General features: G+C 48.1%; 1 protein-coding gene across 1 annotated transcript in view; it reads left to right on the forward strand.

Moving 5' to 3' along the window:
- The window catches only part of ptprsa (protein tyrosine phosphatase receptor type Sa), a 109,361-nt gene that overhangs the window by 8,111 nt on the left and 73,263 nt on the right, over positions 1-27,987 (forward strand). Inside the window, exons 2-4 of the mRNA XM_056604393.1 lie at positions 9,397-9,602; positions 22,719-22,864; positions 23,828-23,969. Of these exons, the coding sequence (XP_056460368.1) occupies positions 9,506-9,602; positions 22,719-22,864; positions 23,828-23,969 (385 nt within the window). The 5' untranslated portion in view covers positions 9,397-9,505. The remainder of the gene's footprint in view (positions 1-9,396; positions 9,603-22,718; positions 22,865-23,827; positions 23,970-27,987) is intronic.

Below are 27,987 nucleotides of genomic sequence, written 5' to 3' on the forward strand. Positions count from 1 at the left end.
TACTCGGCCTCTTGAACAGACTGAAAAATTAATTCCACATAATGATGTCTTTTTCTTCTTGTACTTGAGGATAGTACAAATGGGCTCCGATAATAAAAGAGAACAGTTTATGCAAATGACCTTTAACAATCGTGCTGTGTTTAAGGATGTTAAGGACTAGTTTCTCATTACTTTGTGTATAAATCATTTCGACATATATTTTTTTATTGGATTATGTTTGAGGACGGCATGGCTGATTTTGGTTTTGGGTTGGGTTGGAACAGCGTCGTGTGCCTTCTGCAAATCAGAAGCAGACCACTTACCATTCGGCCGTCCAACGCTAATGGCCGCGTGCCTCCACCGCACAACGTTTGCTCAGCAACAGATTGCTAGCGAGCTCCTGCTTTGCGTTCTCCCAGCTCTCCTGTTCTCCTTCCCCCAGGAGGAGGTGTGGGGATCAGTTCTTAATGTCCTCCTCCTCCTCCTCCTCTACTTTTCGTCTCGTCTCTCCTCACTCTAAATAATAGTATTCCCCTTCCTCGGGTCTATCGGAAGCATGTACACTCCTGTGTGTTCCCGTCTCTATTCAAACCACTTCAACATGTTCTCTCTCTCCACTTCCCTCTTCTCTCTCTCCACTTCCCTCTTCTTGTCTCTCTCCCCTTCCCTCTTCTGGTCTCTCTCCCCTTTCCTCTTCTCTCTCTCCCCTTCCCTCTTCCCTCTCTCCACTTCCCTCTTCTTGTCTCTCTCCCCTTTCCTCTTCTCTCTCTCCACTTCCCTCTTCTTGTCTCTCTCCCCTTTTCTCTTCTGGTCTCTCTCCCCTTTCCTCTTCTGGTCTCTCTCCCCTTTCCTCTTCTGGTCTCTCTCCCCTTCCCTCTTCTGGTCTCTCTCCCCTTCCCTCTTCTTCTCTCTCTCCCCTTTCCTCTTCTTGTCTCTCTCCCCTTTCCTCTTCTGGTCTCTCTCCCCTTCCCTCTTCTGGTCTCTCTCCCCTTTCCTCTTCTTGTCTCCCTCCCCTTTCCTCTTCTTGTCTCTCTCCCCTCTCCTCTTCTCTCTCTCCCTTTTCCTCTTCTCCTCTCTCTCCCCTTCCCTCTTCTCCTCTCCCTCCACCTCCCTCTGTATCTCTATCGATCCATCCCTCCCTCCTTCGCTCTCTGTCTCTCCCTCTCACCTCCTCTCAGTCTCTGTCCCTCTCCCTCTCTCTCTCACCCTGTCTCACTCCCACCCTTCCCCTCTCGATCTTTGTCTCCCTCGATGTCTATTTCTATCCGCCTCCCTTCCAGTCTCCCTCTGTCTCCCCCTCCTCCCCCCCCCCCCCTCCCTTTTGCCCACCAGAGCAGCAGGCCATCTTTGACACTGCGATCATTGTCCTCATCTTTTGGTCAGTGCCCAACGGGTGCCGTCATCCCAATACTAGACAGACAGACACACACACACACACACACACACACACACACACACACACACACACACACACACACACACACACACACACACACACACACCGCCTCTCAGTGTCTATCCGATAATGAACAGCTCTGTTTCCTCCCGCACTATCCCTGGCCCTGTCTGGCTCAGGTACTGGCTGCAGGGGTGTGGGGGAGGGAGAGGGGGAGGGAGAGGGGGAGATCACTAACCTGTGACCTTGGTGATGGTTGCCAGACGGTCTCCTCCGTCTGTGTGTGTGTATGTGTGTGTGTGTGTGTGTTTTTGTCTGGTTGGTGTGTGTCTGTGCATATGTCTGTGAAAGTGTGTGTTTGAGAGAGGGAGTGTGTGTGTGTGTGTGTGTGTGTGTGTGTGTGTGTGTGTGTGTGTGTGTGTGTGTGTGTGTGTGTGTGTGTGTGTGTGTGTGTGTGTGTGTGTGTGTGTGTGTGTGTGTGTTTCCATGCCAACCTGCACTGCCGTGCAGTGGTCAGCCGGGGTCGGACAGCAGACACAAAATCGGTCACGCTTCTCACGCGAAACAAAATGGCTGCCCATTACTACCATTATCCTCCTCTCACACCCACAACCCCACACACACCCACACACACCCCCACACACGACCACATAACCACCACCAGCGACTCTGCGCCTGTGCTCAACCTTTAACGGAGGACGGTTTAAGAGGAAAGCCACGGGGAGCCGCGTGTTTATTGGCTGGAAAGCACAGCTTCATAATGTTCAGGCGAAGGTCATTTCCTGCTGAGCCCGGTTTGGGAGGGGGGGGGGGTCAGTGGCGGAGGTAAAGACACTAAAGCCCCGCACTTTTGGACTTAAGACGCCGAAAGCAAGCGGGCTCGGAGCCCTTTCGCTTTTCTCCTTCTGTTTGTTCTGAGGACAGACACGCACGCACACAGACAGACACACAGACAGTCAGACAGACAGACAGAGTGACACGCACACACACCAGGCCCGATGTTGAGGCAGTTGTTTCAGCGTGATAAAAATAGCCGAATTGCTATTCCCCGGTCTAGCTTAAAACACATTGCTTAATACAATCAAGCTTAAAACATGGTTCCAACCACCTTTCTTTTAATAAAGAACAACAAGGTGCATGTTTCTTCTTGATTGTTAGGACCTGAGTTGGCCATGTTTTTTAACCGGTGGTTCGACCTTTTCTCTGTGGAATAAAAGCCCTGCAGATGATTGGACCGTGGGTTCATTCTTGTAAAAACGAGATGTTCTTGAGAACCCATGCTTAGGTTAGTTGTCTCTCTGGGGTTGGGGTTGGGGATGGGGGGGGGGGTGGGGCGGTAGGCTTACACAAGCCCTCCCACGAGCTGCTGAAGAACCGCAGTTGATCTCTCCATCACTCCTCCTTTGGTTCCCTTCTTCTGAGGGCGCGGCCACGGGATCGGGTGTCTATGGTGGTATGACCGAGGGGCAAAGGCTCATGGGAAAGTGTCTCCCACTGCGGGGGTTGCCAGGGCCGGGGGTTTGACAGTCTCTTAATGAGGTCACGGGGGGGCTAGAGTGCCCCTCCAACCACGTAAAAAATGGCCCTTCCAGAGATCGTTAAAAAAAACAAGCCAAGAAGGAGTGAGTTTTCTCTTCCTTAATGGCGTCCACGTGTTGGAGACGGAGGACGCTTCGCTGAGGGAGGGCAGCTGGAAAGAGTAGGATAGCGATGCGGCTTATAGGATGGCTCTGGGGTTCGAATCCCAGTGGAGAAGGTTCTGGGTTCGATCCCCAACGTATGTCGTGTCCCGGCCTTTAGGCGTCCTTCAGCGTAACGCCCTAAGCCCTACCTGTTGCTCGATGACGTGTGTCTGAATTCACCCTCGGTGGCTTTGGATGAAGGACTTAAACGGTGACTTCCGCACCGCCATTGTCACCCAAGGCTTTTTGAGGATTATGGGAACGAGGAAGAAACTTTGGTCCATTAGTATTCTGGTCGTTTCTTTTTGCCTTCCAGCACTCAATTATACATCGTCATCCCATGGAATATTTACATTGACTTGGGATGCCAGGAAGCTGTGATTGCAATCTCAGAGTGGGAGGTCATCTTTTGGGGAATGCTGTAGACTTCTCTTACAGGGCGTAAATCTCTAATGAATGTGGAAAAATGGCTAATCTTGCACATAAGACACTGAGAAGTCATTTTACGTCTCATTAGAAATTGAAATAGTTATACATATTGCGCACATGCTAGGAGAGAGGGGTACTTAAGGTTAGCATTCCTTCTTAGGAGAAACGTAGAGAGATGGAAGAACAGCTTGGCAAGAAGAAAAACAGTTAGACAGGAAGGTGGAAAGGTAGACACAAGGTAGACATTTACATAATAGTCCTGAAGATCCATGCAAATGCGTGCGATTTCCAGGCCAACATCCACAATGCAGGCAGAGTTAAGTATGCATGAGATAGAGGGCAAGAACGAGAGGGTGGGGGGATGGTGGAGTGGTGTGAGTGTGTGTGTGTGTGTGAGTGTGTGTGTGTGTGGGGGGGGGGGGGGGGGGCTTTAGGGAATAAGGGAAACGGAGATGAAGGATTTAGATGTAATTGTAGATTCTTCTCACGTATATGCACACTCATGGGCACTTCCGTACACACGCGCGCACACACACACACACACACACACATACACATACACATACACATACACACACTCGCGCACACGCACACCCCACTACTCCACCCTCACTCAGAGACAAACACACAGACAGGCAGAGAGTGAGCGGCAGAGCCTGGTCATTATACCTGAAATCACCTGAAGGATTTGGGTTTGTTGGGTTACAACACGATTGCTTGCAGAGTCAGAGCCTGGGCGGCCTGGGTTTACCGCGGGTTAAGATCTCCCTCCGCACGCAAGACCCAGTGAAACAGAAATACAGTCACGCAGCCACCCCACACGAGGCAGCCGCAAGTTACATTTATGTGTCCTCGGTTTCTCCAATGGCTTGAAACTCAAAGCAGACCGCCGCTGGTCTGAGATAAAGAGCTTGTCATTGGGGCCGTGGACCCTCACAAATAATTGAGAAAAAGATTCTTATTTCAAAAGCAAAAGTGGTGAGCTAATTGAGAACCTTTTGCCTGAAATGTTTGAACTTGATTGATGATCATCGAAAATGTTATGGATTCTATGATTGCAAAGCAGTCTACTTTTAAGGCCGTCTGTGTCATCAAGGTTGTATAAGATGGGGTTGGTTTAGTCTTATAATGTGGCCAGCAGAATTTCTCTTTGACAGTCACTTACTTTCCTTTCCTTATTACCAAGAAGGCCTAGACATGGGCCTAGTTTTTCATTATTTCTACGTTTATACTACTCTTACAGAGCACGCCATAGCTTCATATTTGAGCATTCTGCCATTCCGAACCAGGCACATTCTTTAAAGCACTGAAGGGGAAGTGAAGCATGAAATGTTTAATTCACAAGGTTGACACAAACAGTCAAACAAACCCTGGGAAATATATATTTAAATTAATCCCGCCTGGTGCTGCTGAATAACTAGCATGTGCCATGATGATGTGTTAAGCACACTTCAACACTCTCCTTGCCTTACGCTGTTGCTCATGTGGATTTACCGCTCATATTCCCCACAACAGGCCACTAAACATTGCCTTAACCAGACCGGAGGGGGATCTTCGATCTGAAAGTCAAAACCAGAAACCTGCTTGTTGAATTCAACTCCTCTAATCAGAAGCCCATTGCGATCCAAAAAAACACTAATGGATAAAAACCATCAAGCTAGTGTCAGAATCTTGGCATATCCCCACCCCACCTCTCAGTAACCTGGACTGGTCCAGAACTGAATGAGATGGGAGCCTTGTGCGATAAGCAACCACGCACCATGAAATGCAGGAATATGGCACGCTTTGATTTAGTAAACAGAGCCAACTCGCCTGACTCCCTTTTATTTAATTTTGCGGTGGTATTGCCTGAATGGATAACAAAACACACATGTGCTTGCATGCCATGCGCACACGCACACGCTAATTCTCTGGTGTTTCGTAATCATCTGCAGCATGTCTTGAGGGAACACCTAAGAGGAAGATTTCCAATCCAAATTTGGTTGCCGGAGAAAATAAACAGCCACACACACACACACACACACACACACACACACACACACACACACACACACACACACACACACACACACACACACACACACACACACACACACACACACACACACACACACACACACACACACACACACTAACAATCTCAGTAGATGTCCAAACATTCATGTATGATGTGGGAATCCTTGGATTTGAGGATCCAGCTGTCTCTCAACCCCTGTCTTAACCCAGAAACACAGCGGTGTTCAAGAGGAAGATCAACATGAACGTACACATCAGTTTGTTACTCACTGCTTCGCTCAATAGTAAATAGTTTTGGTTAAACCAAAATATGTTGAATGATTCAAGGGCACAAACTAGAGCTCTGGCTGCGATGTATGAACAAACAACGACCCGGCGTTGTTTAAAATTCAAATAAAAGTTGATGTAGTGAGTCAGTCAACCAGGCTAAAAATTAAAATGAGTGAGGGATTTAGCAATAAGTCATGTTACAATGCAGGGTTTAAAACGGCCTGTCCCTCCCTGTAGTTTATTCCTTGTAAGACATTGATCGCTAATACGTGCATGTTGCAATAAGTGGTGTGGCAAGGACTGTATCATTAGCCTTCGATTTCAAGCTGTGTTACACCACACCTTTTTAAACCAAATAGCGATCTTTGTATTGACTCCTCCTAAACACAGAGGAGGTAAAATACCGCTCCCAAATACCACTTTTACCACCATGGTTTCCTTTTGCATCCAGCTAATGTGAATAACGGTTTGGGCGGGGAAAGTTTTTAGCGATCGATTAGCCCCTCGCTAGCCTAGCCTGAAACAAACAACTGAAGTACCCTTTTTATCTGAATTTGGAGCCCATTTCCGAACTGGTCTCGGGAGAGGCGTGCGTTGCTGGCTTTTAGCGAGGGCATGCGGGATGGGGCGTGTTGTTTTTTTCCAGTTCTGTTCTATTTATATGGGGGTGTTAATGGCGAGACAGGGCGGGAAAGTGGAGCTGCATCTCCCCGACCACATGCGTTGCGGTGATAATAGCCACACTCTCCTGACGGCTGGCATCAACGCAGGGCAGGACTCCCCCCGGCCAGATGTTAGGTCCATCTTCCACAGATGCTGACAGCAAGGCCATGAATATCAAAAATGCAAATTAATCTTACTGCAAACCGAAAGCATAACACAAACACACCGTTGGAGAACTATACAAATGTCCCTATTTGCCTTGCAACCTTAACCAAGGAGTGATGAATAAAAAGTCAAGCTACGAATCGTTACAATTTTAAGCCATGCTTCAGCTAAGTCAGCTATCACCAAAGTGAAAGAAAGCCTCCAATTTACAAAGGTCCAACATGGCGTGGAGGGTTTTCGAACCCACTCGCCGAGCAGTCCTGTTGGCATAATTACAATACACTAATGGTAGGTCACAGTTGCTAGCGGAGATTGTTGTGAGGTGGTAGCTGCCGAGACATTGTACTCCTAGTCTTCACAGTATGAATGCCAGACCGTTCAAATTGTAATTATCTCAAATCCGTCGTTGGGATTCACCGATACTATTTGTCAAACGTGAGTGGTGCATGTTTCAAGGATGCAATGGTATGAATACGATTATTTCTAAGCAGAAGCGAAAAGATTTTGATTGGTTGGTTCATCGTTCGTAGGATCAATAAACCGATTGGTTAGAGACTTTGCTGACATTGCCTAACCCCCTGTTTAATCCTACCCAAGTTATACCTGGCATCCGAAAGCACACACAAAAACACGGGCCAACGACTCGCATTCGGAATAAGAATCATTCCTATCAGTTCTCGTAATGCTTATTAGATATAAACAGCCCCTTAATGATACAACAAAGCAAAAACAAGGATTTGCCATGTCACTGGATTTAAGATGACGTCTCACAAATTGAAAGAGTAATCATCTTCTATCTTCCCTGTCACCGTGTGGGACCTGAACGATACAGATTACAGACCAGTCAAAACAGTCCAGCCAGGGCCAAACAGGGCCTTTAGGCCGTCATCACCCACCGACCGGCGGCTTCCAGAATTCGCTTTCTTTCTGGTACAAAGAGGGGTGTTTGGAGTCTACTCAATATCCGTTCATCCTCTCTCTCCCTCCTTGTCAGTGACATCACCTGCCCTCCAGGCTGGGAACGACACAAAGTTTGCGCACCCCCGGCGCATGTCGCCGCCCGTGTCCTCTCATTGTGAGTCTCTCTGGGCGCCCGCCCACCCCTGTTCGACGGTGTGCCGCACAATGGAAGCTATTGTGGACTTAAATAAGGGCTTGTGTGTGTGTGTTTGTGCAATGTTTGGCCTGTATATACTCGGCGTGTCTACACAAGTCGACCTGTAAGCTTACGGATACTGTACACACAAATGGCATGCCCGTGTGTATTACGCGTGTGTTCTTGGCAACCTCCCTTCCGAAAGCCGCGTCCGTGCGTGGAAACGCGGCTTTTGACTTGTTGTGTGAGGCGGCGTGTGTGTGCGTGTGCGTGTGTGTGAAGTCAGAGTGCTCTTTCATGTTTGTTTGCTTCTGAGGCAGATGAATAGATTGGCCCTGCGGCGATGAAAAGGCGAGAGCGTCTTGGCGCAGGTTGCCTTGTGCTGTCTGGGCTGCGCGGTTTCAATAGGATTAGCTCTGGGCTCTCCTTCCATCCTCCGGGGCCACAGGCACAGGGAAACAAACGACACAAGAAAAACGGAGACAAAGCATAGGACTAAATGTACGTTTAGATGTTTTGGGGGGGAACTAAAACACATTGTTTGGTGTGTTTCAGGGGGAGATTACGCCTGGTTCTCGAGCAGCTTAGTCGCTGAAGGGTACTACTGCTGCAAAGGAGGCTGGGATATTTGTACGCACTCGCACTCAATCTGTGTGTTAATTTACATCTGTCACCTCCGGAATAACATGTTACCCTCCTGTGGGACTTTTGGATTTAGGAGTAATTCCCTCTCCTCTCCCTCTCGCTCTCTAGTCTCTCTCGCTCTCTCTCTTGCTGGATTCAGGCATTGTACTCTATCCTCCTTCTCCGTCTCTCTCTCTCTCTGTCTGTCAGTCTGTCTGTCTCCCTCTCTCTGTCTCCAACCCCCCTGTACCCCCCTCTCATTTCCTCCATGTAATTACAGAGTGCGAGCAGCGGTGCTATGCACAATACAAATCAATAAGGATGTGTGTGTGTGTGTGTGTGTGTGTATGTGTGTGTGTGTGTGTGTGTGTGTGTGTGTGTGTGTGTGTGTGTGTCGCAGGGTCCCCTCTTCAGCCGTCTCTCCAAGAGAAAGGGTGTGTGTATGTGTGTGTGTGTGTTTGCACGGATTAATGGCAGTTCTACTAAAACAAAGGGATGGTTTCTAGATTACCGCCTGGGTAATTACGAGGCGCTGAGATAAGCAAAGAACCAGGAGATGGGGTGATTAGAAAGCAGAGTCACAAAGACGGGGGGGAAGAGGGTGGCATTAACGGTAGGGGAGGAGGAACAAGATGGTGGCAGTTGGAGGGGGGGGGGGGGGGGGGGGACTTCAATTAGTCCTATGCCATCGCAGATTGCTTCCTTTGTCTCCTTGGGGACTCTCAGGAAGGTGTGAACGTCACCCACCTCCCACCCAAGATGCGGCCCCTCTGCTCAAATGAAAGAGGGTCATGAGTTCAACCCAACACAAATACAACGTGAAACTCATTTAAAACCACTTTTTAAAAGTGTCTTCAAAAAAAACTTGGATCATTTGTGATGTCAAGAAACGTGGTCGATTGAAGATTTTGCCGCCAGTGCTTTTTTGTGTAGCTGCTCCAATTTTGATGAATGGCTTTGATGGTTCTCAAAAACTTTTAAGTCACTTTTGTGTGGGTAAGCCTTCAAGAGAGGACTCATGTCAATTATAAGCTGGATATTAACCTTTCTCCCCCCTTTCTTTCTCCTTCTCTCAGAGTGCCCCAGCCTGCGTGAAGACCCCACTCCCTGCCCGGTAGGGCCCTCGGCTCCCTGGCCTCAGGTCGAAGGTTAACTCCGGTCCTCTGCCACCCCACTGGAGCCAAGATGGCCGCCGGCAGTGCCTCCTCGGTTTCCCTGCCGGCCCTCCTGCCTGTGGGGACCCTGCTGCTGTCGCTGCTCCTCTCCGGCTCCCACGCCTTAGGTATGCCCATAGGGTCGCCGTACTAAACTAGGGAAAAGTTAAAATAGTGTTCAGAATGAAATGAACTGGCAGGTTGTATTATCAAGGGTTTTTCCCTGTGTCCCTCTGTCTGATCAGTCGGATGTCTCATGCTGTTGCTCAAAGGCAATCAAAGCAAGAGCAGGCACACACACACAAACACACATGCATGCATACACCCATCAGCGCGCACACACACACACACACACACAATTATGCCTTTGAAAGCTGTGGATGCGTTTATCTTTATTTCGGCTGGCTAAATCCACTCATCTCCCCTTCCTCTTCATTTGTAACTTGTAGAATAGCTTTTCAAACAGTCTGTTACTTGTAGATAAGCTCCTCCGACAGTCTGCTACTTATAGAACTTCTCATCAGCAGTCTGTTGCACTAGAACATCTCTTCAACAGGGTGTTACTAGTGGAACATCTCATCAACAGTCTTTTACTAGCAGAACATATCCTCAACAGACTGCTTCTAGCAGAGCATCTCAGGTTTAAGTAGTAGAACATATCCTCAGCAGTCTTCTGCTAGCAGAACATCTCAGCAGTCTGTGACGAGCAGAGCATCTCAGCAGTCTGTGACGAGCAGAGCATCTCAGCAGTCTCTGACGAGCAGAGCATCTCAGCAGTCTGTGACGAGCAGAGCATCTCAGCAGTCTCTGACGAGCAGAGCATCTCAGCAGTCTGTGACGAGCAGAGCATCTCAGCAGTCTTTTAGTGACAGAAGACCTCGGCAGTCCTGTGCTCGCAGAGCATCTCCTCGACACCGGGTTAGCGGTAGGGGGTCCTCGAGGAGTGTCTTATCCCCTCCGCTGAGCTCCTGCTCTGTTTGTTCTGCCCCGTTTCCTCCTAAAGATGGGCTTAGAGAGAGGGGCATTAGAGAGAAAGGAAACAAAGAGGAGGGAGTCTACGACAGGAGCCCGGCAGACCTCCAGCCGACTGTTTAGAAACCCTGCCTGTGGGTGTTCGCTCTGTGTGTGTTCATGCGTGCGTACGTGTATGTGTGTGTGCGGCGTCGTCCCTCTCGCTGTTTTGATTGGATGCGGTCTCCCTTTCCGTCCTCTTTTTTCTTTTGTGTGGGCTCAAGGTGCCTCACTTCCCTCTCTCCCTCTGTACGCATCTCCATAACCTTGGTCTCTTATTCTCTTCACTTGACCGGTAACACAAAAACGAAAAAAACGAAACACAGTGTACTTTCAGTTGAACAAATAAAAGCAGAAGCCTTGGATGTATATGAATCAGTGTGCCATTTTCAAATGTTCAAACAGCTTTGTTACCCTCCCGCCCTGTTCTCTTCTGTTCTCGTTGGCCTCACCACGCGTCATTCTCTGTGACCTCTCCTAGTCTCCCTGAATGTCTCTCTCTCTCTACCTCTCCCTCAATTTCTCCCCCTCCCCCTCTCTGTTGCTCTCTCTACCTTTCCCTCTCTCTCTCTCTCCCGCCATCTCTGTAGCTCTCTCTCGACCTCTCCCTCCATCTCTCTCTGAATGTCTCTCTCTCTACCTCTCCTCCATCTCTCCGACCCCCTCTCTGTAGCTCTCTCTCTACCTCTCCCTCCATCTCTCTCCACCTCCGTCTCTCTCTGAATGTCTCTCTCTCTACCTCTCCTCCATCTCTCCGACCCCCTCTCTCTAGCTCTCTCTCTACCTCTCTCTCCCCCTCCGTCTCTCTCTGAATGTATCTCTTTCTACCTCTCCCTCCATCTCTCTCCACCTCCGTCTCTCTCTGAATGTCTCTCTTTCTACCTCTCCCTCCATCTCTCTCCACCTCCGTCTCTCTCTGAATGTCTCTCTAATTCTCCCTTCGTCTCTCCCTCTTCCTCGGCCTCTCTCTGTTGCTCTCTCCCATGTGCTGTCCATTGCATCTCCCTCCTGCCTGCCTGTGTATCCGTGACCGTATCTCTTTCTATATCCGTCCCTCTCTCATCTCTCCGTCTCTAGCTTCCCCTCTCCTCCTCCCTAGAGACCTCTTCTGCTGTCAACATCTCCACTCTAATCTCCAGCACACGCACGTGCACACACACACGCACACACATGCACACACACCCCCTCTCCTGCAGCCTTCCCATTTCCAGCACACATGCACGCACACACATGCACACATACACATACGCACACACACATACACCCCCCACACACATTTCCTGCATGCTCATGCAAGCATGCACACACAATGTCCACAGAGACCCAATCATCTGCACACAGATCGACAGTCACACATTTTTGCAAATTGGGCACACAAAGACTTAAATGGCAGTGCAGATTGAGTACAGACACATACACACACACAGAGACACACACAGACACACAGCATGTCTCCATCTGTCAGTATCTGACAGTCTGTCTGCTCGTGGGTACGATTCCTCTTATCTGTCAAGGGTTTTTCCTCTTCCTTCCACTTTTACTATTTAATCCCTCATCACACGCACACATCCTTCGATTGGTGCAGTGACTGTTGGATGTGGCCACACCTGTTCTGTGTGATTGACAGCTTTCTGAGGGCCTCCATTTCCTTTATTGTCAACACGCCCATCTCTCTCTCTCTCGCTCTCGCTCTCGCTCTTGCTCTCGCTCTCCCTCTCTCTCTCTCTCTCTCTCTCTCTCTCTCGCTCTCTCTCTCTCTCGCTCTCTCTCTCTCTCTCACCCTGCCATCTCCTGCGGGGTCTACACACCTGTCGTCATTATGGCCATAAATGTTCACACATCACTTTCACACACACACACACACACACACACACACACACACACACACACACACACACACACACACACACACACACACACACACACACACACACACACACACACACACACACACACACACACAGCCACACACAGCCAGGGGTGCTGTCCAATTATATTCAAACACACCTGATCTTGAGGGGACAAGAGCCCTTCCCCCACTTCATCACACACAAACGCACACACACGCACACACACACGCGCACACACACACGCACAAACCGGACACACACACACACACACAAACACACAGAGCAGAGATGCAGAACAAAGAGCATGACATCATTCCACATCTCATCTTTTTATCCCTTGTTCGTCCCAGCTTCTCTCTCTCTCTCTCTCTCTCTCTCTCTCTCTCTCTCTCTCTCTCTCTCTCTCTCTCTCTCTCTCTCTCTCTCCTCGCCCCATGTATCCTCTGAAGGAAACGTTTTTAATCAAAGCTGAATGCTAGTCTTCTGAGTAAATACATCAACAGAAATCTGTGTGTGTGATTGCATAAGCAAAGCAAATGTGTGACAGCGTAATTGTGTCTTATCCATCCTTGTGTGTGTGTGTGTGCGTGTGTGTGTGTGTCTGTGTGGAGCAGTCATTGAAAATGTGTACTGATACTTGCGTTGTATTTAGAGTCAGGCTGTATGAGGACCAGACCATTATCATCCCATGTGAAGTCAAACAAAATGTGTCCGTGCCAGTTCAGCCTCCTAAAATGTACAGAAATACGGTACAGAAAAACGACTCGTCCTATTCCTTTCATGGTTGTATTCATGTTGGCGGTATTAAAGTGGTATTCATGTTGGTGTGCATTGTGCTGTTTGAGAAGCAGCCACAGACTGCTATCCCTATCAACAACAGCCACATGGAGTTTGGCTTTTTTGCTCCAGCTATCTCCCCGTCTCTCCTCCTTTCAGCGCAGCGTCCTGTCGTTGAAATTAAACTGCGTGTTGCCGGGCTGGGGTGATTATACAGGAAAATAAATAAACAAACACCACAAAAAAAAGGTGGGCCCTTTGAAATTGTTCCGCCTCACCAACTTTTCGTGAGTGCTATCCTAATTCTGTTCCCATCTTCAAAGGGTTCTGAATCCAGCGATTTGGTACAGGGAAAAATAAATAAGAATCAAACTTTGCCTTCCCCAAAATGCTAGACTGCGTCACTGACATATTCTATCAGCGCTTTTTTTTTTCTATTAACCGCATGGAGTGCGGGAAAAATTATGCAGTTTCCTTTTTTTTTTTAGAATGGATTCTGAAGCACATTCAAAACCGCCCTAAAAACCGGCCAACTTGTTTTCGTGTCCCATGTTCATATCGTCTGTTTATTAGAGGGCGGCCATTTTCCTTTCTTAGTGTCGCCATCTCGACGTCGCCTCGTTTCTCCGATAAAGCAATCGCCTCGTTTTCTCTGGGTAGTTCCCGTTTGCTCCGTTTCCTCGGATCCGTCGACCACGAATTACCAATCAGAAAATGACAGGCGCTACGTGTCTCCAGAGAGGGGGGGGGAAGAAAGAAAGAAACTCAATTTGCTTCACTGTTGTCCCAACTCATTTTACCTTCTCTAAACGTTGGCAATTTCAAAATCAATCTGGCTGGGGTGGCGCTGTAATTCCTCTGGTTGTATCCGTTTCCAGCGAGTTAAGGGATAGTTACAGATACCCATTAGGCCCTTTTTCTCTTTCGTTTGTCCCAGCGGTTTCTTTGGGACCAATTTAGTCAAATTATTGGAGAAAGCGTTGTGCTATTGCAGCAGGATTTCTTTCTTTCCCCCCCCCCCCTTCCAGAACTTTAGCCTGCCAACTCCTCTACAAGCACGTTGGACCCCCCCCCCCCCCCCCCCCCCCCCGTTTGAACGCTGCAAGCTCATTGGACGAGCTGTCTGCGATGACACTTTATCCGTGTGATGCAATAGAGAAGGTTTTGGAAGCAAAGGATTGGAGGTTATTATGAAAGCACGGATGGTAATTAATATGCTAGCAGAGGATGTGAGATATTTGGGGTATTCACTAACTATAGCGTTCAATCTGAGAGTTTATTTCTGGGGTGTTTTCAAAGACGGCACCCCTCAAAAAAAATCTCATGTCGACCATGACGTGTTCTTGAATGTGAATGCAACACTGCCACGATTTATAGAACATACAGACGAGACAAGTCTTTAAAAATCAATGTCTTCCTCAGGGCTTGATAGCAGCCGGGGTGATTTTACATTATTGCGTGGTTCAATCGCCCCCCCCCCCACCCCCCTTCTCCTGGCCCTTGGTGCCGGCCAGCAGAACATTTTCTAATTAACCTTTCGTCGTTAGCTTCGGCGACCAAGGCGAGGAGGAATTTGTGGAGGGCTTCCAAGCCAAGCAGGCCTACTATGGAATCCAAACTACCGAACCTGTGTTTGGTTATTCCTCAGTCCTGTTACTGCCGTTTCCAAACACGTTTGTCTTTCCTAGAAGAGTTGGATCGGTGCCTTGCTTAAAGGCAGAGGCCACAGGAGCAGGATCATGCCGTCATAAGTGTTTTGAATCTAAGCCGAAAAGGTTCTTGATTCAACCCAGAAGTCTTCAGTCTACCTGTTGGCTTCCCTGAGCTGGCTGCCCTTACCCCAACCTGCTCATTAGTGACATGTATCTAAGGGAACCCATTTGGATGAAAGCCTCTACTCAAAAGGCGATCCGATGATTGACAGTGGATGTAATGGTAATGGAGGTAGATTATCTCTGTATAGCGGAGCCCTCTTTTTAGATCCATACTCAATAGTGGCCCTGTCACTTATGTTTTGTTCATTTAAATCCTCAATATTGGTCCTCGTACATCCTACACACGCACGCACGCACACACACACACACACACACACGCGCCCTGCATACAAGGATACAGATATATACACACACACACACACACACACACAGATCCTGCATACAAGGAGACAGATAACCCCCCCCCCCCATACACACACACACACACACACACACACACACATACACACACACACACACACACACACACACACACACACACACACACACACACACACACACACACACACACACACACACACACACACACACACACACATTCGACACCCTCCAACACACCTGTCCCATCAAGAGGAGTGTAAAAAGCACAGCACTCAGGAAACATCACAACCTGCCATATGTGAGGATCTGAAAGGCGTCCCCACTAAAAGCTGTCAGCATGCCTTGTAAAATTGTGTCATTTCCTAGCCGATGCCACGGCAACCTGTCACCTGTCCCTGCTCTTCCTCCTCACTTTATCTCCCTCTCCCTATCAGCTCTCTCTCCCTCACTCTCCCTCGATCCAAATCCCCTGCTTTCTCTCACCATGTCTCGCTCAGAGATGCACCAGCATGCGTATCGTTTCCAAGTCTGTATACCCTTGCCAATATTCATCGAGATACTATTGGGACGTACCGATCTTGACACTTTATTTCATGTTTTTTATTGGAAGCAATAATGGATGCTCTCGAGTATCATCACAGCAAAGGGGGAGGGAAATATATGTTTTTACAAAGTACCCGAAGAAAGTTAACGTTTGGCAAATATCTCACCATCTACCAATCTACCAAACCACTGATATTACCTATGTTGAATGATATCAGCCATTCTACATGATATATAGGTTCATTCTCACTCACTCACTCACTCACTCACTCACTCACTCACTCACTCACTCACTCACTCACTCACTCACTCACTCACTCACTCACTCACTCACTCACAAAGCAACAGTGATGCCGAACAAAACATGACATCATGCCTCACCTCATCCTCTCATCCCTCACTTGTCCACCCCCCACTCTGTTCTCCAGTCCCTCCCTCTCTGCCATTTTTCCATCGCTCTCCTCCGCTGCAGCCCTTACACCCTCCCGCCATGCTCGCCGTTTCTGCTCATTTCCAAAGGCCGGCGCTATACATCTTGACCTCGGCACCCTGATGTTTATTTAATACCTCCGCACTCCGCCTCTCCCCCTGGACCCCCTGTCTCTCCTGTTCTGCCGTCTTCTCCTCCTTGCGTCTCGGGAGGTTGCGTAAGAAACCCAGCAGACACGCAGGAGCAGGAGAGCTTTTGACTGAAGGCGGCGTTTCCATAGTGATGGCTCTAAGCCGAGGCAACTTCCTAGAACTGGCCTAGATTGATGCCGCTCACTTCTTTAAGCAGTGTGTGTGTGTGTGTGTGTGTGTGTGTGTGTGTGTGTGTGTGTGTGTGTGTGTGTGTGTGTGTGTGTGTGTGTGTGTGTGTGTGTGTGTGTGTGTGTGTGTGTGTGTGTGTGTGTTTGTCCTTGTACTTTTATTCACTTCTGTGAGTGATTTGTTGGGGTCTATGTTTGGGATTGTGTAGTGGTGTGTACTTCTTTGTGCGTTAGCGCTTGTGCCTAGTGGTGTGTGTGTGAGTTTTTGTGTGTGTGCACATCACTGCATGTGTGTGTGCGTGCGTGCGTGTCTGTATAGAGCCAGACCAAGTGTTAAACACGCTAGAAGAACAAGCAGAAAGCCTGTTCATCGCGTGACATCCTACACACCTCTAACACATCCTAAAAGACACAAAGGCACACATCCTTTTCCGCTTACATGGCCAGTGTGAGCGAACACGTCGATTGAGCTCAGTTTTTGTTTTTGTTGATGTTTTTCACCAAGCAACCCGCCTGACCAGTGCTGTGTTTCCAGTCATGTGTGTCCTTGCTAGCTAACAGGATAATTAAACTGGCTCCCTGGAAGATTAACTTTTACACTTTTTGTAAATCAGCTACCTGCCATGTTTAATCAGTGGGATACTTGGCTTCAATGTTGCACAGTGTTTTGGAGTGTTTTCCTTCCACTACTTTACTGTGAGGGTTGCTATGTAGAGCTTTACATAACCTAGCCCATAGAAGACAGTACACATGTAGGGCTTGCTTTTGCATCGTGACATCACATTGCAATGACCGCCTACATTTTGTATAGGTTACGGTATAGTTCTGGATTTCAGACAACCTCAACTCTCTGTCTCTGTCTCTCCCTCTCCCTCTCCCTCTCCCTCTCCCTCTCCCTCTCCCTCTCCCTCCCTCCCTCAGCCCTAAAAGTAAAAATACAAGTTACCAAAAAAATAAAAAGAGAGACTGGGAAAGACACCAAGTGAGATGGATTCCAATTGGCTGTATTTTGGGCCACCTTTCTCTGCGCAATATCACAAAATGGCCTTGCGTCATTCCGTCCAGCACTCTCCCAAATCACAGGCATAATGGCCCCTATTCCTGCTCCCAGACACCTCTTTTCTTCTCTCCGTCCATCGATTACAACGTTAGCTCGATACCCTCACCCCCCCCCCAACCCCCATCCATCAACTAATTTCCCACCCTCCGCCAGACAGAAAACAAGCCAAGTACCTCAAACGGAGCTGCCTTGTGTGCCGGCACCAACCTTTAGCAGGGTTAGCTTCTCTGTGGCCAGCAGAGGAGCGCGCCGCTAGCAGGTGGCAGCGGCGACAACAGCAATACAAACACACACTCGCTGCACACTGTGAGCTAAGCCTCCGTTTCTTCCCGACGCCCCAGTCCGTCTATCCACCGTCTTTGCCTGGAAATACCTTATATCCAGGGGCCCCGTGAAGTCAGTTGGGGGGGCCCCCCACCCGCGACGCCTATGTGTTTATATTTCTGCTGGGGCCCCTAACCAGGCAGATCAAGGTACGTCCTGTGTGCTTATCTGGGCAGAGCTGCACCCTGCTGCACTGGGATGGAAGAAGCCCCCCGGGTCCACACAGAGATGTGTTTGTTTTGTGCTTCCTTCTTTCCCCCTCTTCCGGAGCGGACACAGGGGGGGGGGCCTCCTCACCGGGGGGGCCGCGGGGATCACCAGGGGAGCGCGCCACTCCCCGGCCTGCTCGGGTGATGCTATCTCACCGCTGTTCAGTCCCTGAGATAGCATGAGCTAAACAGTTTGGACATGGGCTCCCCCCCCCCCCCTCCCTCCACCACAATGGGCCTCACACGAACGGAGGAATGGGAGGTGGGGGGGGGGGGGGGGGTTGCATTCATAGCATGGGAGGCTCCAGTGGGGGGAAAAATAATCGGTTTTCCCGGAGCAATGGAAGTCATTGGTCGTAAACATTTAGTGCTGACTAGCCACAGATGCTCACGCACACGTATGTAGTTATGCGCACACACGCACACGCATACACACACGCGCGCGCACAGTGTGCTCAATAGCTTATGTGCAACAGGCATGGGGGAGATGAAGCATGTCATTACACATATCTAATCACCGCACCTTGATAGCTCAACGAAGCGTTTACAAAAAGAAAAGGAGGAGAAGAAGAAGAAGAAAGATCCGCGTGACTGAGCATTGATGGAGGATCACCTTCGGGCAGATATGATCAATGAATATTTAAACATGTTGGCGCTCCCTTGTTCGTATTCTGCCGCCCGTGGGCACTCTGGCCGGTTTGTCTCTGAGCTGTTTACACTGCCACGCTGGAAACCTGGACTCAAAACCGGAATCGCCGTTATTGGTCTGGGCGTGCTATCACACAGGCGAAGCAAGTCGCTCCCGGTATACAATCTCTCCCCTCGTGTACATGACAGGCGAGGATATAACAACAGGGGAAAAAAACGACGGATAAATATTTATACATGCGCCTGCTGCTGAATAATGAATATGGATGCATGTATGCAATCGCACATAGTGGGATGGAATAATGCATATCAAACATGCATATGTATATGTTTATGAGGAGGTGTTGCCCGGTGAGGAACAATTCAAAGCGAAACAGTGGCGCAGATTCATGGACGATGACTGAGGTCTCACAGCCCGCTACCCCTGATATGTGCGGAGACCTGCTCGTCCCACGGAATAGTCATCCTCCACGGCTGGTTGTATTGAACAGGCGATAATGCCATGTACACTATACACACCTTATCCAGGGCTCAGTGAGTAGTCATGAACATTATGTTCATGAGTGAGTAGTCATGAACATTATGTACACTTTATCCAGTGCTCAGTGAGTAGTCATGAACATTATGTTCATGAGTGAGTAGTCATGAACATTATGTACACTTTATCCAGTGCTCAGTGAGTAGTCATGTACACTATGTGTACACTTATCCAGGGCTTAGTGAGCAGCCATGTACACTATGACTTCACTATGTGAGTAGTCTCGTACGTGGGTAATCTACTGGACGTCACATCGTATATAAGTGTAGTCCGCGGCATTACTCACAGTGGTGATTAATTAGAAAGCACTTTGTGACCTGATAACCGCCTTCTTACGATGGCGGCGGCGTAATTAATTACTGGCTGCGTCGCGTCGGAGTTCACGGGACGGATTGAAACGGTTAAAACACAGCACAAGTCAGCCGCCCCCAGACGAAAGTGGGAAAATTGGAATAAAAGGTTAATTGCCCTCCTCATCGTTGGCACACATTCATCCACCGAAAGAAAAAAAGTAATTGCAGCTTATGAAAAAACGAGCGCAATTAGTATTTGAATACAGGGGATTCTGAATGTGTTTTTATCGTGAGGAAGAGCTATTGGAAAGCTGTCATGATAACTTAAGGAGCACACGGGTAAACCGGTATTATATAAAATAGAGTGGGTGTTAGGTGCTTGATTTTACATGTTGATGCATGATTATTACAGGCTTCTTTCCAGCCTCAGGAATCGGTTGATATTTGGTTTGTTATTTGAGCTGGCGGCTCCACCTGCCCGTCAATATAACTCATTGTGTCTGTTGATATGGAGCGCATGTCAAAGATGCCTCAGACAGAAAATCATTGCAATTCTAGGCTGTCTTAAACAGGAGTTGGAAAAACAAATTGTCTAGACCCGAAGCGCTATGCCTCCACTGCAACAATGGCACATTTCTGTGGTTAGCATCGTTGGAGGGTACAAACGTGGTTTTATGCAGCAGTCCTCTGAGTTTAATCTGGGTGCTTCAGTTTCCTCCTCCTCCCAGAAACGGCCATTTTAGGATGAATACTGTCCTCGGGACACCCTCCATCTTATCTGATGGTTATTACCCCTTCTCAACCTCTCTGGTCATTTGAATCCGTTTTAACATTTCCCACTGGATTGTCCCAACCTTACTGGCTGTCTCTGTTCTCTGTAGCAGACTCGGATATAGACACAGGCTGCACCGTCTATCATTGTCATGTTGTAGTTACAGCGTGTCTATACCTAGAGCCATATTGGCAAAAGGATCGTTGAGGAAGTGGGACATTTCTTAAACAGACATGACAAACTGCCGCTGCTTCTGTGATTTGGGCTGTTCTGTTTTGTTGTTTGTTACGGGAAAAACACCTGGCTGATAAAATGGTGTGTGTTGCAATGCATTGTGGTCTATGGTTGAGAAAAGACACGCACATTCTGGCGTAATACTTGCATCACAAAAAAACGAAACATAAAAGTGTGTGCGGGAGTCGAAAGAGTCAAGCAAAGTTAACTCACACTGTCTCTGCTTCCCCGAGGCTATATACCCTCTCCCATCCTTCTTTCTCCATCTCTCAATCCCTCTCTCTACCTCACCCCCTCCTTTCTCCCTACATCACTCCCTCTGTCTTCATCCCTCCCTCCCGTCCTTTTCTCTCCCTCCCTCCAGCACCCTCCCTCTTTCTCTCCCTCTACTCTAATTCCCCTCTTTCTCCATCACCCCATTTCTGTCTTCATCCCTCTCTCCACACCAACTCCTCCTCACTTCCTACATCAACCCCTCTCCCGCTACATTACACTCTCTCCCTCTCTCTCTCCACTGCTCTCTCTCTCTCTCTCTCTCTCCCCCCGCTCTCTCTCCCTCTACCTCTCTCTATCACTGGCCAGTGATAGAATGCAGGGACCTCTCCTCCCTGTGTGTTTAGCAGGGCCCAGGGGCCAGTGTCGACCCAAAGTCCCTCAATTATTAATCCTTGGTACCACGCTAGCACTTTGATCTTCCCCCTATCTGCCTCTTTAGCTTTAACTAGTTCCCAGAGAGGCTCGTACACCACCACTACCTCTCCGTCTCTCCCTTGGCTCTCCCTACCGCCCATTGCCTCTCTCTCTCTCTCTCTCTCTCTCTCTCTCTCTCTCTCTCTCTCTCTCTCTCTCTCTCTCTCTCTCTCTCTCTCTCTCTCTCTCTCTCTCTCTCTCTCTCTCTCTCTCTCTCTCTCTTCACACATGAGGGGAACTGATTCTGTACCTTGTAAACCGTTTGTCTTTATACTCAGTAGACTATATGACCATTTGGTCGTTTTCCTATTCATTCCTATTTTTAACAATCTGGTCTCTTGACACTCATTCTCATTGCATGGTTTTGGTTCAGAACTTATATTTATTTTAAATGCGTATTATGCACAACTGCAATGACTTTTTTATGCAGAATTTTTGAGTACAATTTGCCTCAATTAATGTTATCGCCCTTGCTTGATTGGCATTTAAAATAAGTGTATATTAGAAAATACATTAAAATGACACATGCTCAGGTGCATTAAATATAGTTGAGTTTATGTGATAAAATATGAAAGAGCCTGTCTGTAACTGGCTTGCAAGGCTATGCATCATCTGTGAGACAGGGTCTGCTGCAAAGGCCATGTCTGAGAGTACGGGTGTGTTATGTGTGAGAGTGTGTGTCTTTTAATGGGAGCATTTGTGTTAGTAATGTTAGAGCGTGTCTGTGTTTAATGTAAGAGAGATAGTCTCAGTAATGTCTCAGAGTGTGAGTTTATGTAAGAGTGTGTGTGTGATGTCTGAGAGTGTGTGTTTAATGTGTGAGAGAGAGAGAGAGAGAGAGAGAGAGAGAGAGAGAGAGAGAGAGAGAGAGAGAGAGAGAGTGTGTGTGTGTGTGTGTGTGTGTGTGTGTGTGTGTGTGTGTGTGTGTGTGTGTGTGTGTGTGTGTGTGTGTGTGTGTGTGTGTGTGTGTGTGTGTGTGTGTGTGTGTGTGTGTGTGTGTAAATAATGAGTGTGTGTGTAATGTGTGTGAAGGTATGTGTAATGTGTGAGAAAGTGTGTGTGATGTGAGTGAGGATATGTGCATGTGTCTCACGAGTACAAGCTTGTGAGAGTCTTGTGTTTTTCTACCCATATGGTAGAGGACAAGGGGTGTGTGTGTGTGTGTGTGTGTGTGTGTGTGTGTGTGTGTGTGTGTGTGTGTGTGTGTGTGTGTGTGTGTGTGTGTGTGTGTGTGTGTGTGTGTGTGTGTGTGTGTGTGTGTGTGTGTGTGCGCAAGCGAGCCGGCTAGTGTGAGTGGTTGTGTGAATTCAAGGGCTCTTGGATGTCTGCCCTTTCAGAAATGTAATTACATTTATTTAGTGTCGTCTCTAAAGGAATTGGGGTGGCTCCAGCGGTGCGACATCCTGACTTTCTTCTTTGTTTTTACCCCCTCCTCCCCGACCCCTCATAGCGGCGCCCCGGTTCACCAAAGTTCCCATTGACCAGATCGGCGTCTCGGGGGGCGTGGTTTCCTTCGTGTGCCAGGCAACGGGCGACCCCAAGCCCAGGGTGAGCTGGAACAAGAAGGGCAAGAAGGTCAACTCCCAGCGCATTGAGGTGAGTCGGGTTGGCCACTACTGCCCCCTGCAGGCTTGGAGGGCAACGTGTGTTAAATAAGGAAGGTCATGTTTACATGGTGAACGGCAGAATGACATTTCTGCTTTTTTTGTTCAAACAAACTCGTCTGATTTGGGTTACTTTGCACCAAATAAAGTAGCATAAGCTGTCAATTTCAAAGGTACATGGCCAGGCATCTACAGTTCAGCAGTTTAGTTGTCAAATCCTTCAACGTGCTTCCACGACAAGCATGGATATTTAAACGCATTTTAAATCAGATACAAAGCCAAGTGCAGATAGCAAATTGTTGAGCTTTTGCTGAAATCAGAAACGTATTAACTCGGTTAAGCCATAAATCCGTAAAGAAAAATGTTTTGAAGTGGTTGTGTTGAAGTTGTTTTATCTCAGCTTTAGCCTCCAGGCGGCTGCTTTGATATGAATCCAGGCACCACGGGCTAGCGGTGTTGTTAGCCCAATTAGCTAGCAAGCTTTGAGGATTGACGGCAATGTGCCGTCAATGTTGGATTCAAAGTCCTTCTCCGTTTTTGTGATGAAAGCCGGCGTTACTATGATTCCAAGGGGGAACGGACAGGTGTTCATTCAAACAAGTTGTTTTCGAAAGGCATGACGGTTTGAAAGGTATCCAACGCCTCCTCCAAATCACAGATTTTCTTCCCTCAGGGTTTAGTCGTAATTGTTGAGCTTTTAGCCTTTGCCACTCCACATCTAATGCCATTCCAGGGTTTAATTGTTAATTTTCTCAGCATTTCATTTAACCTTTCTGAAAACCTTTTCAAAGGTAATTCTTTTTATCCTTTGTGATGAATTTCGTTTACGCAAGTAGTCAAATTTAAAATACCTGACCAAGATGCTTTACGAAAAAGCTTACACAACTACAATGCTTCACGCAGTGAAGCGCAATAGAAGGCCTGTCCTCACTTTTGGGGTGGTTGTACCCTGCAGACCATCGAGTTTGATGAGGGCGCGGGGGCAGTTCTTCGGATCCAGCCTCTCCGGGCGCCCAGGGACGAGAACATATACGAGTGCGTCGCCGAGAACAGCGAGGGCGAGATCACGGTCAACGCCAAGCTGTCAATCATAAGAGGTAAGTCCCATCCACTGTGTAGACAAAATGGAGGCAAAAACACACGGAACCTTGACCTTATTACCGCAATTCCGAACCACTCAGATGGCAGACTTTGACACATACAGGATTGGACACATGCAGCATAAAAACGTATTCTTAATTTATTACATGCAGGCAAAAGCGCAGTGGGAAAGCTTCTTCCTTGTCTGAGATAAAAATCCTCCGTCTTCTTACCAGTCTGTCTGTCTGCTACAAACAAGAGCAGAAATCTAAAGACTTTATTTGGGACGGCACTGTTATTTTTGAGGACATTTTCCTTCTGATTTTACCACTATTCCTGCAATGGTGAGAATTTAAACAGCACAACCATTTGCTGGACACACTAATGCTGTTCGTGTTTTAATGCTGTCGGCCAATTGAGCTCTCAGGGGCCCTATACATATAGAGACTGTGTAATTTCTCCGGGACCATCGCCTAGTATGGCCGTCCATGTGATCAACCGTCTATTCAGGGAGACTCCAGGCCCTCGTGTTTGCTCTGGGTAGCGTATGCAAGCAGGGGGTTCGGCGGGGGCGGGGGTGAATTCTGTGTGGATAGATAAAGAGGCTTGATTGGTCAACCGCAGTCTCTGCTGGAGACTGGCAGGTGTTTGGGTGGTAAGATCAGTCAGCCAACAAGCAGCGCGCTACACTGACGAGTGACAAGATAATACTTAGAGGAAAGATAACAGGGAAATCAGCGTCATTGTTCCATAGGCCTTTTCATGACACGGTGGATTAGATTCAGCCAAATCTGGGTTCTTTCTGGGAGATGTGGAGGTAAGCGGTGTTGTACAGATGGGATCTTCCTGTTGCTGCTGCTATCAAGCCTCGTTTTTAAATCACACATTTGATCTCCTTCGCTCTTGTTCTTTTTTGATTCTTAATCCACCCCTTGTGTGCCTTTTTATGGAAAACACTGCGAAGACGGAACGGAAAAGTGGGTTTAAGGAGAAAGAGGGATTTCTCTTCATGCCTTGTAACAACCCTAGCGTCCTGGGGTCGTTGCATGGCGTGTTGCCTAAGATGTTAGCACTGTAGCTAGTTGAGTCTCCCTTTATTAATGTTTTTCCCCTTTTTCTCTCTCTTTAAATGCCACACTTTATCCCAAGGTCGTCAGCTATTCTAGTTAGCGTTAGTATCCACCACTCAGCTCTTGAGAGGTATTCTCTCTAAACCTTACTAGGACGCAGCAATACCTCAAAACGTCACCCATTTTGTGAGCCTGGGTAATGCACATGGGCTCCTCCCATGGCTGAGTTGTCAAACAGAGGGACTGAAAGTGAGCAGCTGGCAGATCCAACAGTGTGCCCGACCAGACACATGGTCGACCATTTGACCTTTTTTTTAAAATATGCCATTCTTACAAATCCTCCCAGCGTGCCTCCTCGCGTGCAAAATAACTAACATTTCTGTTGTTGGCACACAGTAAGCCTTGACGTAGCTGTTGTTGTGTTGTTGGGAGAGCTCGGGAATACAAGTAGGAAAACAAACGCTAAATCTCCCTCAGTAGGATATTACTGCTATTGCTATTAGTGTGACTATTCATACTTCATTTAGGAGAGGCTTTTATCCAAAGTGGCGGACACTAATCCAAAGTGGTCACTAAGGAGCAGGTAGGGGTTAGGGCATCCCGCTCAAGGACTCCTACAGGTAGGAAGAACAAACCCGGCACCGTAACAAAAGCCATCTAAGCCAGCTATCCTTCCCTCTCTCCCCTGTTTGCTACCATGCGACTCCAAAATAGCAATTTATGCTGTGCACTCCCTCTGTAGTCGTACAATATGGTTATTATACGTTCATGAGGGGAGTTAATTGGGGGGTGACCGAAATGTGACAGACTATCATTTGAGAGCGTAGACATTGAACAAAGGAGGAGGAGGAGGAGGAAGGGATTTAAAGAGATTGGTAAGGAAGGAAAAGACAACAGTGGAGAGAGAGAGAGAGAGAGAGAGAGAGAGAGAGAGAGAGAGAGAGAGAGAGAGAGAGAGAGAGAGGAGAGAGAGAGAGAGAGAGAGAGAGAGAGAGAGAGAGAGAGAGAGAGAGAGAGAGAGAGAGAGAGAGAGAGAGAGAGAGAGAGGAGGCTGGCTGTGGATGAAAGGCTGGGGGCTGGATTGGTGTGAGGAGGACGATAATGCAGGAACAAAGGATCTTACAGCTGGGGAGCTAAGGATTATGGGAAATGGGACAAGGCACGAGGGACCCCCCACTCCTGGTTAAACCCAGCGGTGCCGGAACCGGGTCTCCGGGGAGACCCCGATGTAGGCCGTCAGACGCAAGGCATATTGGCAGCCGGGGCGCAGTGGCACACACACACACACACACACACACACGCAAATGTAGTCTGCATGCACGTCGCATGCGCTCGCGGGCAGAGCGCGTCTGGGAACATGCGGCTAACACACGTAAGCTAGTTAACCGCTGTCGGAATACGCCACAGCAATTCCCCCGTCACGCGGTAGAGTTGAGGGGTTGCGGTTTCCATGACAACGTCAGCGCACGCAGGACCACGGAGTCGGCGATCGATGCGGAGAGGAGCGCGTTCCGTCGTGGAACGCCGCCGTGGAGGGTAGGGGTGGGAATGTCGGGGCGTCCCGTGAGTTGATTGGGCTTCGGTTGTCGGGGTCGCAATTCTCGGATTAAAGCGATTCCCGATTCAAAAACGAGCCTCTATTCAGGAAATAGGGGTGCATTTCTCAGGATTTACTCCCATCTATGTGTGTCTACCAGTGAAGATACTACTAATACTTAATAATAATAATAATACTTTTTTCGTTGAATCAAATACTGGACGTTTTGATTTGTTGTCGACTAACCCAAAAAGAAAAAGACGAAATTGAAGACTACCGAAAATGCATTTTCGGCTAATAATATTCAGACTAAATCTAAAATAGCTGCCAAAGTGAACATACTTGATGCCTACTGATCAGATTGATCATAATAATTCTCATGCTCCATCTCCTCATACGACGGATCCCTCAATGTATCTTGAATATAAGGTTTTTTCCTCCATTTTACATGTTTGTTTCAGATTTACCGCACACAGTCTGGGTCCTAGAGACCTACAGCCTTGAAACCAAAACACACCTTCCACACGCCACGGTGGTGCTTAGAAGATGGGGGAGCACATGAAGGAGAATCACATCCACACACACACTCACCGTAGCGTGTGTGTGTGTGTGTGTGTGTGTGTGTGTGTGTGTGTGTGTGTCCTGTGGAGAACTCATCTACCATGACAGCAGGTGGTGGTCTGGATGTGTGTTTGAGGGAGTTTGGAATAGAATCAGCAATGGTGGACCGTTGCATAATGCATTCACCACACACACGCACATTCACGGACACATGGTGACGCACGCACACGGCAAAGAACAATTAGCATACATTAACTGAAACATTCAAAATCATAGAACTCCGTCCAACACACATACACGCACACACACACAGACGCATCTCTATAGGTTTATATTAGAGGGAGATCAATAGATCAATAGATAGATCTCTACTGGCTCCTCAGCCCACACTCACATCACAGACTCACACACGCACCCACGCACGCACACATGCACACGCACACGCGCACACACTTCGACTGGTTGAAACAAGTCAAAGGGGTAGGAGAGGGGAGGAGAAGCTACGCTTGAAGTGAATAGCATGTGAGCATATCGGCTGGCTGTTCTAACGAATCCTTTGGACATCCATGGGTCCGTATGAAGCTCTGTAGATGTCCTTATGGCTGCGCCACCAAGATCAGAGACACTTCATGGACCCTGCGGGGTACGCCGGTGTCATAGCGTGGTACAGCCAGTGGGAAATGAGCTCCCAACATTTACAGTATAAATGAGGAGATCATTACAGAATATAATAACATAATCCAACAGAATTCCATTTGGGTGTTCTGAAAGAGATCTAAAACATCCTCGAGCAGACGTTCTGGATTCTGCTGGTGGTCATCTTCTTTTTTTTATGTTCTCGTTCCCGACAAGGACCAATACTAAAAA

Source organism: Gadus chalcogrammus, chromosome 12, assembly GCF_026213295.1.
Source record: "Gadus chalcogrammus isolate NIFS_2021 chromosome 12, NIFS_Gcha_1.0, whole genome shotgun sequence".
In the NCBI taxonomy this organism is placed as follows: domain Eukaryota; kingdom Metazoa; phylum Chordata; class Actinopteri; order Gadiformes; family Gadidae; genus Gadus; species Gadus chalcogrammus.